The 16024-nt window shown below is 41.1% G+C and overlaps 1 protein-coding gene across 3 annotated transcripts; it reads left to right on the forward strand.

Moving 5' to 3' along the window:
* Positions 1-336: 336 nt before the first annotated feature.
* ACADSB (acyl-CoA dehydrogenase short/branched chain) lies at positions 337-15378 on the forward strand. 3 transcript variants are annotated; one of them, XM_059852174.1, is made up of 11 exons: positions 337-453; positions 4247-4406; positions 4657-4757; positions 5235-5441; positions 5887-6057; positions 6535-6660; positions 7032-7124; positions 9164-9253; positions 11339-11476; positions 12267-12366; positions 13033-15378. In XM_059852174.1, the coding sequence occupies exons 1-11, from the start codon at positions 412-414 to the stop codon at positions 13101-13103; spliced, it is 1299 nt and encodes a 432-aa protein (XP_059708157.1). In that variant the 5' UTR covers positions 337-411; the 3' UTR covers positions 13104-15378. The 3 variants fall into 3 exon arrangements, with proteins under 3 accessions (XP_059708157.1, XP_059708155.1, XP_059708158.1); XM_059852172.1 differs by having other exon boundaries at positions 360-453; positions 4244-4406; XM_059852175.1 differs by lacking the exons at positions 337-453; positions 4247-4406 and having other exon boundaries at positions 4656-4792.
* The last annotated feature ends 646 nt before the right edge of the window (positions 15379-16024 follow it).

Raw genomic sequence — 16024 nt, forward strand, 5'->3', positions numbered from 1 at the left:
CACACCAAGGCAGCAGCCTCGGCGCTGCGCCGTTGACCCGGCCCCGCTCCCAGCGGGGTAGCGCGGCCCTCCCCAAGCGCTGCCCCCCGCCCGGTTCCATCACGGCACAGGGAGGCCCCGGAAGGAGAAGGAGGGAGGGAGAGGGAGAGGGAAAGAGACGGAAGGGCAGGAAAGAAGCGGGAAGGGGAGGACAGGCAGCACTCACCGCCGCCGCTCCCGCCTCCCGCCGCCGCCATGTTTGTTGTGCCTCCCCCCGGCCCGGCCCGGCCCGGCCCGGCCCCGCCCACCGCAGTCTCGCGAGACCCGCGCGCGCCGGCGGGAGCGGAGGGGGGCGTTGTCCCTGACGTCATGGGGGCGTTGGTTCTGACGTCACGCAGGAGGTGGCCCTGACGTCACGGGGCGGGCGAAAAAATGGCGGCGGCGGCGGGAGCTTGGCTGAGGGGCTGCGCGAAGGTGACGCCTCAGGGCGGGACAGGGATGAGGGGACAAGGGACCGCTGCACCGCGTCTTGCTGGGCTGCGGCAGCTCCTCAGCCCGCCGCTGCTGCTGGGTGGGGCTCCCTGAGCCGGGGCTGGACGTGTCGGGGTGCAGGGGCAGCTCTGTGAGGCGCGGGGGTGGTGGGGAACGTCCTTTTCTCCTTCTGCCCTGTGGGTTTGTGTGTGAAGGGACAGTGTTGGGTTTGGCGCTAAGAGAAGTTCTGAGAGTCTTGTGAAATGTTTGTGGGGAGGCAGCACCGGCCTGGCAGCAGAGGCGCTCTGGGGTCTCCTTCAGTTATAGAACAGCAAAAAGCTCTCCCGGAGGGTGCTGGCACTACTGGGGAAGGGGCACGGCCCCGAGAGCTCCGGCAGCCTTTGCACCGCTCCAGGGATGCTCAGGGTGCCAATTTGGGCCAGGAGCTGCACTGGGTGATGCTCTGGGTCCCTTTCAATTCGGAGTATTCCTGGTTTTGCTAAACACGCCTGAGGCATTGGAGCTGTGATCAAGACACGCAGACACCCCGGGGTTTTGCCATGTGTGCCTTGGCTCTGCACGGTGAGACCTTCTCCTGCAGCTCCTGGGGGTGTTGTGGCTCTAGAAATAAACTGAAATAAAGAAAACCAACCCTAGAAATAAATGCAAGCCTCCCATTGGGGAGCTTCTCTGCTGGGAAATAGGAGCTGTGTGGAAACCAGCTGGGATGGACGCAGGAGTGGCAGTCACCAAGGCAAGCAAAGTGAGCTGAGGAAAACATTGCTTTGGGGTTTTTTCTGTCTATATCTTAATGCTTCTGCCAGGTCCAGCATTAAAATCTTGTTTTAGATTGTAAAACAAACAAGGAAACCAGGAGAACTGATCTTATAAAGAGCCGAGGCAGAGGTGAGAATTGAGATAAAGAGAAAAATCAATGTTATCAGCAACCAATTCTCAAAAGCCTGTGTTTAGCAGGGCAAACAGTCTGAATCCTGTAGCATCGTAAATCACTACCTACAGAAGAAGAGCAGGAAAAAAAGGCAGGGAAGCAGCAGCCAAGGATTTTAATGCACATGTTCTTTAAATAACTGCCTGAAATTAGTGATACTACATGGCCCCTAAGAAAAGAAAGGTGCACAATAATGTAGTGACTTGATTGTTTATTTAGTTTTTAAATCTAAATGTTGACCTGAAACATAATTTCCACACTGGGCTGTTATTCCTCTGGGACAGCTGTGAGTTGCTGCTCTTTGTGTGGGAGTTGCCAGCCTTAATCCCATCCCTTGGATGCATCCCATGGATTTTAAAACTTTTCAAGGTAACCTTTTCAGGAATTTTTAGGAGTATTCCTTTGCTCCTGCAGAGGAGCAAGATGTCTCAAACAAGTACTGACCAAAGCATGGTTGATAAGTGCCTGGATCAGCTTGGACAGGGCTTGGAGCACCCTGGGATGGTGGAACTGGATGAGCTTTAATGGCCCTTCCAACCCAAACCACTCCATGATTTTATGCTTTATGTTCCCAGTGATTCACCATGGAGGAAAACTCTTTTCTTTGTGCTTGGGAATGAAGTAGTGGAAGGAGCAGGAGGTGTGTGTGGCTTGCAGCCCTGTCAGTGCTCAGGAAGCAGCACAGAATAGAAATGTGCATAAATAGAAATGTGCATGTGTATGCTCAGGTTTTTCCTTCTCAGCCCTCACCAAGGACAGACTTGCACAGGTGGATGTTTGCACACCTGGGTGTCAGGTATGCAAATAATCCATTCCTGCCTGGCTGCTCCAGAACATGGGTTTAATCTCTATTAAAACAATGTTTTCTTTATTTTGTGAAGACCCACAGTAACTCCATCATCCTTTGAAAGTGTTGTAGACCATCCAAATGCATTCATAATTTAGCCCTGCTCACCAGTGGTTGTTTTATGTCACCAGGAGTGTTGAATGTGAATAAACACTTAATTTTCACAGAAATATTTATTTTCTCTATTACCACTTCTGACTGTTTGTTATTGTTGGGTTTTATTGTTGTTTGTGCCAAAATGAAAATTTCCTTATCAGAGCAGACTTTTGCTTCTTGTCTCCACAAGAGTTCATGGATGTGTTTTCCATCAGTTCTTCAGCCAGAAAGATGACAAGTGTTGAAAGCCAACATGAAAGAGGGGGAATGATTGGAAGGATCAAAGGAATTTTTACTTCCTGACCCCAGAGTTTCTGCTGGTTCTGGAGGAATGCTGCTGTCCCAGTGTGCATTGTGGGCTTGCCCTGTGTTCTGTGAGCTGAGCAGGCGCCTGCTCAGGGCACAGCCAGTCTGTTCCTCACTCTGGGGGTCACAATCAGTGCTGCCAAAAACCTGTGTTGGCAGACGTGTTTTCATATGCTCCATGGCCCAGCTGTGTCTCTCCTGGGGGTTTCTGTCAGCACTTGTCCTGGTGAGACATTTGTGTCTCCACACTTTTCTCTGACAAGGCAGAAGTGCCAGAAATCTGTGGCAGAGATCAGCCCCCGAGTGGGCTGGGTTTGGGGAGCTGTGGGAGCAGAACAGAACCATTGTTCTGTCCTTTTTGAGACACTGACAAACTGTGCTGCTTTTCAGGAATACATTTTAGCTACTGCTGGCCCCATACTTTTTGAGCCAGATCCTTTATGCAAACTTCCTTTAAAATCCTAAGGAATTATTCTGTGTTTGGAAAGCAGATTGGCCTTCATACCAAACTTGCCTTTCTAAAGCCCACTGTGAGTAATTAAGTCTTTGAACACAAAAGTTTTTAGGTCTCTGGGGGACAAAGCTTTCACATTATCTATGTCCTGACAATCACTGTGTGTAGCTTCCTCCCAAAAGCCCCTGTTCTGTTCATTTTTGTGACTTTTGCCACATATCAATACTATTCCCCACAGTAAAATGCTCAGCCTCTGCTCTTTTGGTTGGATAGCCAATGCTTCTTGAAATCATGGTTGTATTTTGTGGACAAATGGGGAGCATAAGCATAAATCAGTTAGTTTTAGTTCCTTCCCATGCTTTTAAAATAAATCAACCAAATAAGACACATTAATTATTTGTTACACTATCAACATACTAACTGTGGGATTTTAACTGTGTGGAAATTAACTGTACAGAAGCATTCAAATGCCAGGGCTTTGTCTGCAAAATGTGTGCTCATTCTGAAAATCATTAAGTGATGGATAAGAATTCAGTCTGAATACAGAAATCCACAGTGCAGTTAAAAGTTAGGCCCTTTCACAGCAAAATGTCAATAATCCACATGAGGAGCTGTCAGATTGCTTTAGAAACAAGAGTTGCTGGTCCCTAGAAAAAGAGGGAGAAAGCTAAAGTCAGTCATTAAAGTTGACAGGCCTGTAAAAGTTACTGTATGTGTATTTTATATTTACTCTTATCATTCTTGTTAATGAAAGTAGTAATTCTATTGAAATACACACTCACTACTCTGAAAATTGCAGTAGACTTGCAAAATCATCTATAAAAATGAATACTATCAGCAGGGTTTATTTGCTGTAAACACTAAAATTGACTAAAAAAATGCTTGTGCATACTTTGTAGAATAAAAGTTTGTAAACTTCCAGGAAGAAAATTGTTTCATGTCAAAAGAAAAGTAATTAAAGGATACTTTCTTTTAGGACACAGGGGAGGGGAAGGTTATATTTTCTCAAAAGCTTTCAAGCTGAACATTAGATGTAAGTTATATTTCCTCATCATTTACTGAATAAAAGCACTGGGTAAAGTTATATTTGGTTGTCTGCATACAAATCTTAACTGTTTGCATGTTCTGTATTTGTTGCCAGCAGCTGAGAAGACACATGCCAGCACACCTGGCTCCTTGGAGGGTTTCTCCCTGTGCTTTTAGATCCTCCAAATCAGAACTCAAGCCAAATGTAGCCAGTGATGGACTTGCCTGTGCTCCACTTCAGACATTCACCGAAGAGGAGGCCATGCTGAAAGACATGGGTAGCTATTATCTCTGTGGTTAAAATTCAGAAATGTTTCAAGTAGAAGGGATATTTTAGCTTAAAATTTCATGTTGAGATTTTTTTGGGGGAGTTGTGCTTTATGCCTTATGTTGGGCTACTTAATTTTTTCTTCTGACATGCATAACCTGTCAGAAGCACCACATTCCTGTTATATTGATTCCCAATGAGACTGTTAATTTATTTATTTATTGAATATTTACACATTTTCTCTCTTCTCTTCATTGCAGTGACCAAGTTTGCCCAGGAACGAGTTGCACCTTTCGTGCAAAAGATGGACGAGAATGCCAAAATGGAAGACTCCATTGTACAGGGATTGTTTGAACAAGGGGTCTGCACACCTTTACCTAATCTTTTGTTTAAAAAGTAACAGCATTTTATGTATCTCTAAATGTACCTTGTTCAGATTTACAGATGAAAAGATTGAGGGATATAATTCAAATGAACTAATGAACCATTAAAAATTTTCGGGTTGTCAATCACATGACAACTTTCTTTACAGCATTACCACTCTCCATCTTTTACTGTAATTCTTTTTCCATCTCCCCCATACCACATACTTCACCTTATCTTTTAGTTCCTTGTCTTCCCTCCCTCACTTTTTTTAAATTGGATAAGCATAATTGCATGCTGGAAAGGCCATGACTCCAAGTGTTGATGGAGAAGAGAACCAATATTCCTCTGTGCCTTGGTGGGCAGCCATGAGGACTTCATAGCCAAAATCCTGGTGTTCATTCCTGGATTCAATTTTAGCCTTTCCAGCTATCAGGGCCAACAAATTTATACCTTTGCACCTTTTCCATTTCAGCTGATGAGTATTGAGCTTGGGGAAGAATATGGAGGAACTGGAGCTTCGTTTTTTTCAATCATATTGGCAGTGGAAGAATTGGCCAAAGTTGATCCAGCTGTGGCTCTTGTGTGTGAGCTCCAAAACACTCTAACAAATAAGTTGTTTACCACCTATGGAACAGAAGAACAAAAGAGAACTTACCTGCCCAGGGTGTCCAAAGATACAGTGAGTCAAAGTCTTACTTGACTTAACAATTGAAATTATATTATTGTTTAGTAATGTTAGTGGGGATTTTTTTTTTCAGTGGCTAATGTGTGTCTGCAGCTCTGGAAAATATGTGTGAACTTTGAAACACTGGTTAGAGCTGAGATCTGTGGTGATGTAGATACATCCTGTCATCAGTAGCTGAGAGGTAAAAGTGGAAAGGCACTTATTAGTTTCATTAAAATTTAATTTACCATGAGAAAGAACTGTAAAGCAGTTGACTTTGAGAGATGTGTAATTACACAGTGTTTCTATTCTTAATCTTCACAGCTGAAACTCAGTTACTTTATTGCAATAGGTTCAAATGTTTGAATTTAAGGGACTTGTGCTGGCTTATAAGTATTTTCCTTATAGGATTTATTTACATTTGTGAAAATTAAATTGGCTTTTTTCCTTCCCTTGACAGTTAGGCAGTTTCTGTCTGTCAGAGGCTGGGTCTGGCAGTGATGCTTTTTCCTTGAAGACTCGAGCTGAAAAGAAGGGAGACTACTACATTATCAATGGCTCAAAGATGTGGATTAGCTTGGCAGAAGATGCAGGAGTTTTCTTTGTCATGGCAAATACAGACCCATCCTTAGTAAGTTGCTATAGAATTCTTGTATTTCAGTGACAGCTGCTGATATATGAAACTGTGGATTTTATACTAATAATCTGATGTTAGAGGTTAATACTCTGTGCACCTTTTCCTAGCTGACTGCAAACCTTTAAAGATATTTCCCAACAAAACTTGAGAACTTGGTGAGCAATTTAATAAATTCCTCCAACCAGGGAAAAGAAGAATGTCAGGATCATGGCTGCTTAGATGAAGAGCACAGCACTGGTGGTGTTCTGAGTAACAGGACTCAGTATTAACATTTTTCCAACCTTTCTGACTTAGCTGACAAGTTCCTGTTGTTAAAAGGCAAAACGGAAAGCTAAAAAGTATTTTATAGTAAAATGTGTCCAGTAAAAAATTACATAGCTGAGTATGCAAGTATCAGTCTGGATGTAGGTAGTAGATTTTGAGGGATATTAGTATGAAAATCAGTTTTTGATTATTTTTAATTCCCCCCAGGGCTACAGAGGAATTACATGCTTTGTAGTGGATCGCAACACAGAGGGGCTTCAGGTGGGGAAAAAGGAGGACAAGCTGGGGATCAGAGCATGTTCCACCTGCCCAGTCACCCTGGACAACGTGAAGGTATTGTAAGTTCAGCTCTTGAAGCATAATTTGTGTGCAACTGGAACCTGGCCACACATAAGGAAAGAATATTAATTAAATTCCCTATTTTTTCCCCTTATATACACTGATTTTTGGGCACATTTTAGCATCTTCCTTCCACAGAAGTCTAGAGAGGGGTTGGATTTCTGAAATTTTGATGTAGTTTTTTCTCAGTCATCAGTTTATAGCCATGTGAATCTGGGAATGCTCTAATCAGGTATCCTAGGAATCAAACTGTGGTTTATGTTTTATGCCTTCACTTATGAGGAACAATTCATAAACCTTGTGGACCCTTTTAGTAGTTGCAAAGCAGAAGAGAACAGGAATAATTGGGTGGTTTTATTTTTTAGGTTCCTGAGAGCAATATCCTGGGACAAGTGGGACAAGGCTATAAATATGCCATTGGAATGCTCAATACTGGCAGGATAGGGATTGCTGCACAGGTGGGTGATTTGGTTTGTTACTGAACACAGCCAGGATATAATTTGAGTTTGAACTGAAATTTGTGGAATATTTAAAGCTGTTTGGAAAATACTTTATGAAAAGCTCGATTGCCACTAGATGTCACTGTTCCCGTAGCAAAGTTACAGCAAAGATGGGAACAGCGGCCAGCGGGAAAATTCTCCTGTGGTGACATAAGCAATAGACTTCAAAAACATTAAATGGCAATTAGCTTCTCTTTGATCGTTAAGTTATTGCTGCTGAATTATGTCCACGTTCTTGTCTTCCACTATGAAAATTTATTTTACAAAGAAAACTAACTTTGTAATTTTAACCCACTGAAACGTATAAATTAATGCTTCCAGCTGGGATTGTATGGGGCTGGCAAATGTAACCTAGTGCTAACTGATGTTTTCCCAACTTGTTTTCGAAAGTCAACTTAATTTTACAATAAATATCATTTTCTCTAGCAGAGCTGTTCCAGTTCATTTTTGTGTTTGAAAATTGCACTGTATGGCATCTTAGGGGAGAATATTTACTGACCTTGGAATTATTTCAAAATGCTGTATTTTGCTGTAAAGTCAGTTTGGATTTCAGAATGCTGCTGATCTTAGTGGAAATCAGGTTCAGCCCCAGAATAAAATTACTTGTGATAAGTTTTTGTATTTTTAATTTACTTTTGAAAGTAATCTTTACTTTGTTTATACTTTGTGCAATATTTCTGCACTACTAGTCTCCTTTATCTTCTGCCCTGGTTTGCAGACACACCAGAAGAAATCATCTTCATGAAATTGAGATTTTTCACATGGCAATACTCTATGCTGATAATTAGGCTGGCTTTTCCATCATTTCTAAAGATTACCTCTGGTTAAACTTTGTCTGATGTGGCATTTAAAAAGGGCTGTGGGCCTCATTGTTCCCAGAGATATAAATAATATAAAGGCTGTGCCAGTAAAATACATGGTCTGGATTTTACTCTTAATTACTCCAAGTTACACCTTAATTAAAAGTTAAGGTCAGGTAGTTGTTATATCTTAATTACTGCCTTCTTGGCACCTTCAAATTAAGAGAAATGGACTTGACAAGAACAGCAGCTCTAAAGCCCTGTGGTATTGAGTTTAGTTTTGCAGTTGTAATAGTTTTAAAAGGTAATGAAGATCTTGTAAAAGGTAATTGTGGCTTTGAAAACAGTTTCAGATAGTTTAGTGCAAGGCAGCTGCAATATTATTACAGGTGCTGAAGTTGATGTGCTTTGTTCTTATAATTTATATAAGGAGATGACAAATCTGATAATGGGACTGATTAGCAGCAGACTGCAATGTTTTATTTTACTTTTTTCCTGTGTATAATTCTTTTTCTGTTGTACATCATTCAAGGTAGTTTTTCTAAGCTGTCTGATGTGACACTTTACTGCTTTTGCCTTTGTGGAAAGACAAAATTGATCTAAATTCTTCTACAGTTGTTCTGCAGAGTTGGAAGATAGTGCAAGAAATGTTGTCTCTCCTTCCACTCCACTAAGGTTCTAACTTCTGAAATAAGTTGCTAATTTTGCCAATTCAGTCTGATGTCCTCTAGAAAATGAGAAATTATTTTACTTATGAAAATAGTTTTGATTAATCATTCAGATTCTTTTTCCTTTAATAGGGTAATCTATAGATCTTCAGCTTACAGTCGTTTTCATATGCAATTACAAATTTTTTAAAGAAACAATATTTTTGCAATTACAGCTGACCCATAAGTTTTGTTCAAAAAATGAGTGATAGTGTTTTCAGAAATACTTGCCTTTGGTAAGAAGTGGGCATGTAATAGGTTTGTTCCTCAGACTTATATTTTTTATAACTCACCTCAGCTTGTGTGATAACTGTAAAATTCTGGCTCCTAGGATTCTCTATACAAGCTTTAGCAGTATCTAGGTAGGAGCACAACAACTTTTCTCCTGGATATCAACCTGCCTGACCAGAAGATGGCCAATTATGATCATCTCCATTAGGTGCATTCAATGAATCCATTTTTTTGACCATATCCTTTTTTTTCCTTACAGATGTTAGGACTGGCCCAGGGGTGTTTTGACCGCACAGTTCCCTACACAAAGGAGAGAGTCCAGTTTGGGAAAAGCGTGTTTGATTTCCAGGTACTTGTTAATGGAATGTTTCCTCCAAGAAACAATAGTGACCATAATAAACAGTATAATTAGGATTATTATTTGCATAATTCATGTTCCACTTCATGTCTTGTCTCTCCTCAATATTTGAGTATTTTTCAAAAAAAATTCTGGATGAATGTTCATCTGCCATGTAAAATTCAGCAGTTCAGTGCTGTGTGCCTTTGCAAGTGCCACACAAATAATTTAAAACTTAAAAATATTGTTGACATATTCCTTTTGCTTGATAACTTACTGACATTCTTTGAAAATAATACACATGGAACTCCCTTCTGATTTTAGTATCACACTATACTGAATGTGCTCCAGTTTTTATACCCTTTCATGAGGTGTAGGGGAAGGGCTTTTTCTGGCGACTAGAAATGATAAAAAGATGAGGAAAACTGAATTATTAGATTTCCTGTGTTGTACAAAGACATTTCGTTTTCATTATAATATCTGTTTCTTACAGCCAAAAAGACTCTTTGTTGCAAAAATGATGTATAGTTTAATAAGGAAGATACATAATTGTAATTACTCTGGTAATTTTCTTGTTAAAAGAAACCTACATCTCAGCTGAAGAGAAGGAACATTAGCCCTACTCATAATTTATGCAAATTTTAGGAAGCACTCATAGATACCTAGGAAATGATTGGAACTACGTCTTTTGAATGGGAAATGGAATTTATAATTGCCAAATCATTTTGGTATTTTGACCTGCCTATATATTTCTGCAGATCTGAGGGAATGGTGTTAATGTTCTAATAAGATGAAAGATTTCATTGTGTTTTAGACTACTAAATGTTCATATTCAATGATCATAATATTTGGGTGTTCTTAAATAAACCCATTCTTCTGTAATACCATTCAGATGTGAGCTCCACCACCTCTTTCCTTCCCTTTTAATCTATTCCTCAGTCGTGTCCTCTGCACCTTTAAGCTGCTTCTAAATCTTGTCTTGTGCCTCTGGGCCAAGGAAAGGAGTTGTCACCTTGCTAGTTCTCCACTTTTATTTAAGAAATATTTGTTTGCAAGTCTTCCTTGGCTAATCTCATAAGGGAAGCAGACCTGGTTTTGTCTCAGTGAACAGTTGCAGAATGAAAATGCAGCTCTGTCTTCCTCATGCCTTTGTAATCCTGAGGAGGATATTAAGATTGGAAAGAAATTATCCTTTGTATTCCTGGGTTTAAATAGGTAACCCTCTGTCCAGTCAGGCCAAAAAAACCCCAGTGCTCCTGAATCCAAGAACAGGAAAGGAGAAAATAGAACTGCAGTTCCTGAGAGCAATTCAGTGGCCCAGGAGTGTTCCCAACCTCTGTCAATAAACACAGAAGGAACACAGAATTGTCAGAACCCAGGAAATTCCTCTGGCTGCCCTGGAGAACTCGAGACCCTGACAGGGAGCTCGGAGACCTTGGCACAGAGTCAAAAAGACCTGTGCCTTTGGTTTTAGCCCTTGGAAACAATTACTAACTTTGTGCAAAGAGTTACAAGCCACTAGAGTTTGAATAGAATGATAGTGAATTTACCACGGGGTGAAAAAGTAAAATTTTGGGGTTTTAGAATGGGGGTTCAGGAGGCAAGATGGAGGAATCTGGGCATGTCCTGTCATTCCTCCTGTTTCTTCTTATCCTCCATCTTCTGCTGTGATGGTGGCACTTTTGGATTGGTTTAGAGTAGAGACAAACTGTCTAACATAGGTGATAGGTATTGGAAAGGTATTGTAAATAATGTACACATAGTTAAAAGATAACACTGCCCCAAGGCAGTCAGTGTACCACGAGGCGACTTGCTAGCCAGACCTCAGCAGGTCAGAAGAAGAATGTTATAGATAACAGAGAATAAACAACCTTGAGAACCAGAGCAGAGGAATCCTGACTCCTTCTTCAATTGCGGGGCTGGGAGAAAGAGACTTCCCAACCCCTCGGGGTCATCTCAACCACAGAGACCCTGTCACAGATTTGCTTCCCACCTGGATCTGATGTTTTTATTTTAGAGTGCAGGTGCATGGCATGGTTGTTGCTGGCAGCTCCAGTGGGGCTGTGGCTCTGTCTGAGTGCTGTGCTGCTGTTGCAGGGGATGCAGCACCAGATTGCCCAGGTGGCCACGCAGCTGGAGGCAGCCAGGCTGCTGACCTACAACGCGGCGCGGCTGGCGGAGGCGGGCAGGCCGGCCATCAAGGAGGCCAGCATGGCCAAGTACTTCACTGCTGAGGTACCTGAGCTCCCTCACTGCAGGCCTTCATCCCACTGCTGCTGAAGCTCCTTCTGCTTCCCAGTGTGTACTCGGAATTCATCTTGGCTGTAGAAGCTCTGGGTGTACTTTTATCTTGGATGCCACATCCCTGGTGGTGTTCGAGGCCAAGTTGGGGGGGGCCTGGGGCAACCTGGGCTAGTGAAAGGTGTCCCTGCCCAGGGCAGGGGGGTTGGGATGAGATGAGTGTTAAGATCCCCACCAAACCATTCTATGTTTCTCAGTCCATGCACAGAATCTGATGTAAGTCACCAAAGAATAAGCTGCTCATGCCCCTAAATAAAATTTTTAAAACGAACCAACAACACTAAAAGAGGAAAGTGAATTAATACTTATCAAGAAAGATTTAATTTTCTCAGAAATCTTATTGTGGCATGAGAAATGACACTGTAAAGAGCTCATTTGTGACCATTTCAGCTCTGCTGGTCACATCTGTGAGTCTTAAAATGACTCAAAACTGGATGGCTTTTCCCTCTTTGCAATTGCTGTCTTGCATACCACTGCCAGTCTTTTGCACAGAGCAGCAGAGAAACTATTGCTGTAACAATTAGTGAACTCCTTATATCCTCTGATTTATGTTGTTTTTATCCTAAAATGGCTTGCTGAAGATTAATAACAAAATACCCATCCTTCTTCCCTCCTGTTCTAGTCACTGCTTTATTCCCTGTTTTGTTAATAATCAGGTACAAAGTATAAGTTTTACTACCACTGTCTGAAGTTGAATCCTGTAACTCTGAAACTCTCTTTGCAGGTTGCAACACTGACAACCAGTAAATGTATTGAATGGATGGGAGGTGTTGGATTCACCAAAAACTACCCAATAGAAAAGTACTACCGTGACTGCAAGATAGGTGAGTGCCACTTGCTTACCAAGTATCTCTTGTAGCTTTGGTGCTATTAAAGTTGGAGGAAGAAGGGCTGGCCTTTTTTCTCAGGATATTTTTTCCTTGGGAACGTGTCAACACTAATTCAAAGGCTCAGATATAAAACTTTAGTTATAAATGAATGTACATGCATAAGATGTTTCATTAGATACCAATAAAATACAGACACAAACACTGTTTCCCATTCTATTAAGAAAATTTCTGTAAAAAATAAAATTGATAATACTTTCATTGGCTTTAAGATCTGAATCCATGTGGAGTTTTCTTTTCAAGGCTTTCTTGTTTATCAGGATAATCCTTGGACACAACAGTTTGATATTTTTAACAATATTGGCTTTTATTACAATAGCATTTGAAACTTCTTTATTTTTGTTGGCTATTTAAGAACTGCTTTTCAGGAAAATGTCTTTGCATTATGTGTTGTCAGCCAGAAAAGTGCTTTCATTGTTACAGATAATAAAATAGGAATGTTTATAATATTATATAAGTACAATTCTGTGCTAGTACTTGCACAGTAAAGCTTCCTTTCATAATTGCAAAGGTTCTCACTGGACTTTAGGATGATATTTTGATTTCTCTTCATAAACTCACTGTGGGTTTAGAGTCTACTAATTTGTTTTCTTCTGATTTCAGGTACAATATATGAAGGAACTTCAAATATCCAGTTGAGCACAATTGCAAAATTCTTAGCACAGGAGTACTGAAACCATAAGGACTTCCTTGATGCTCTATAAAAACTATTTCCCTGAACACTAATTGTAGATTTAATGGTAATTACAGAAGGCATTGATGACATAATAAATAAGAATACACCATCACAGTGAAATCACAGGGAAACCCGTTTCAGGAGAGGGAGTGATTCATGTGAAATCATGAATTCTACATTCAAATCCAAACTTCTTTCTGCCTGTGACACTTCCAAGCACTGGATTTAGCTCCCTTAGCTCAGTTCATCTCCACTTGGAGATTTCAGAGTGAAAACAAAGGAATCCAAATCCCTGGCATTTCTGTTGATCCATCTGGGAGAGCTGGTGTGTGGGGTGGAGCTGCACTTGGGGTGTGCTGCTGCATTAGCATGGGGTGCAAAGAGAGGGAAGTGATGCTTTCCTCTCCCAGGTGGAGTGATGTCTGTGGAGCTGCTGTAATTGGAGTCATTTTTATAGCAGCCCTCAGTGTGTTCTTAAGGATATCTTTGTAATTAAGCCCTTGCAGCCCCAATTTGTACTCCTGAAAGGTGGATAATATCCACCTCCCTTTCCAGCCTTCTCAGCTGTTAAGGGTTTTAATCTAAGAGCCTATTTATAGTTCTCCTTTCATAAAAGGTTGAGTTGAAATCTTTCTGAAATGGGGTTAAAAAAGCTCTAGTAGTTCTGCAAAAGGACAGATACAAGCTGGGTAATGGGAGTGCTGTGATTCTACCTCCCAGTGGCCTTTCCACATTCAATGCATTTTACAAACTTTAAAGGGAGGCTCTGTTAATTTGCAGCCTAGAATTCCTTGCTCCTGGAAGTTAGTTGTTCTCTAGCACAGTTTTCCCCTTTTTTAAGAGAGAAAAAAGGGGCAGGGGGTTGGGAAGTATTTGCTTTTTTTATTTGTCTGTGTTTACTCTAAAATTAGACATTTTATTTACAGCAGAAACCTCTTCAGTGCTGGAGAGCTAATTAACTAATAATCAAGAGACAGGAAGCTTAATATATGAAAAATCATCCTAATTGCTGTAATTGGCAATCTGTTTCAAGTGTTTTGGGGAGGGAAGGATTGGTTTTCTGGTTTTGGCTGACTTTGAGGAATCTCATATTTAAAGCTTGCCTTTCACTGATGATTCACTCTGAGTGGAGCTTAGAACATTACAGGCTGAGACTCCCAGAGGATTTCCTAGCAAAACCAGGACAAGTGACACTTAACAAGTGGGATTTGTAAAACAAGCAGTGCCTTAGACAAAGAAACAAGCTAGGATGAAAAGCACTATTAAAAAGTTCTCTGACTTCAAAGGGAAGTAACTGCTTTAGTGAATTAATCCCTCTATGTACACACTTTGCCTGGTAATGGGCAAAGAATTATTGGGGTGATTATCCTTGTGCCAATAAAAAAGCTCCTCCCATATCAGTTTGATCAAGAGCTTTGAGATTTACAAAAATACAAGAGTAGGAAGGAAGGCTAGATGGTTTCTGAAGTTTTCTTCTAGCAATATTATTAGTAATCATTATTAATGCATTTCAGATTTACTTGCAGGCTTTCTTTCAGCTGAATTGAAACAGCTGGGGAAATTTAGATTAAAATTAAGACTAGTCTTAATTCTTATTTAGACTAGAATAAAGACTACAGACACCACATTTAACTGCAGTTATTCTGCTCCACACAGTCTATCTGTGAATCCAGAATAATCAAAACCACTGCAAAATGCTGGAGTTAATGCTGATTGCTGTGCTGAGGTGTGCCAAGGTGAGACAGCCTTGAGGCTGCTGAGGTTTAATCTGCTTTGCTCACATGAGCGTCCACAGAAAACAGGGCTTGGCTTTTGCTGTGATCTCCTGGTTTGTGACACTCTCAGCTTGGCATCTACAGTTTTGTGTGAGACTGAGGACTGGCAATACTTTACTGATTCATTACAGAAGCAAGCCCTTTGTGGAGGGAAGTGCAGAGCTCTTTGAAGGACTGTTAAGGGCTGGATATCCAGGATTATGTAAAAAGACTCTCTTTATGTAGAACTGTGTCAGGTATCCATTTGAAAAAATAACCAGGGGAAAATGAGATTAATGTGATTCCTCACAGTCTGATATGGGGTGCCTGAGTCCAGCAAACAGCCTGAACATCCTCAGCAGCAATTCAACAGTAGCTGATGAGCTTTTCTTCTCAATAAATCAAGGTCAAGCCTTTAACTAATGTTACAGCTGTAAATATTTCATGTCTTTGTTATGTATGCTGTATTTTGTACACAGTTTTGAAAGAAATAAATAATGTATTGTATTTATATACAAACTTTTGTGGAGGAGTATGTGCACAAATCAATTACAACCCCTGAGTAACTTTCCTTGCTGTTTTAAGAGGACAGGTACCTGTGTGGAGAGCATTGACTACTCTGGTCACTGATTCTGGGGAGAGTCACAGAATGGTTTGGGTTGGAAGGGACCTGAAATCCCAGCCCTGCCATCTGAGCTCAGCTGTTTGGTTAGGAATGAGACAACCTGTGCTGTTGTCCAGGAGCTGTTTAGAGCTGCCTGAGCTCCCCAGCCCTTGTTCTGCTTTGGGACAGGCATTTTTGTATGGTCAACAATGGCAATTCTACATTTGGCACTGTGGGTACAAGCTGCAGAGCTGGTGTGGGCAATGCTGGGAGGCTTTCTGAGCTTTTAATACTCAAGATGTACTCAAGATGTATTTTATCAGTGACTTTTCCCTTTTTATGCCTTTAGTCCATCCAGTCTGTTGTCCTGGAACAGCAACTTCAGTAACAAATGTTGCATGTGAGCTTCCCTGGTTAGAAGAAAAAACCTGTATTGACAATGTATTAAAAAGTGCCTGAATTTTGGTTTTGACTTGATACAATGCTTGTATATGAATTCATGGTTCTCTAATAATCTGTAATTTAAAATTGTTGCCAGATCTTGCAGGTTTTGTACCAGGA

The sequence above is a fragment of the Haemorhous mexicanus genome, chromosome 7 (assembly GCF_027477595.1).
Source record: "Haemorhous mexicanus isolate bHaeMex1 chromosome 7, bHaeMex1.pri, whole genome shotgun sequence".
NCBI classification, from domain to species: Eukaryota; Metazoa; Chordata; class Aves; order Passeriformes; family Fringillidae; genus Haemorhous; species Haemorhous mexicanus.

Coding starts and splice junctions, on each gene's coding strand:
- ACADSB (XM_059852172.1), top strand. CDS start 412: ATGGCGGCGGCGGCGGGAGCTTGGCTGAGGGGCTGCGCGAAG. Junction 6,058..6,534: donor CAAATACAGACCCATCCTTA/GTAAGTTGCTAT, acceptor AATTCCCCCCAG/GGCTACAGAGGAATTACATG. Junction 7,125..9,163: donor GGATAGGGATTGCTGCACAG/GTGGGTGATTTG, acceptor TTTTCCTTACAG/ATGTTAGGACTGGCCCAGGG.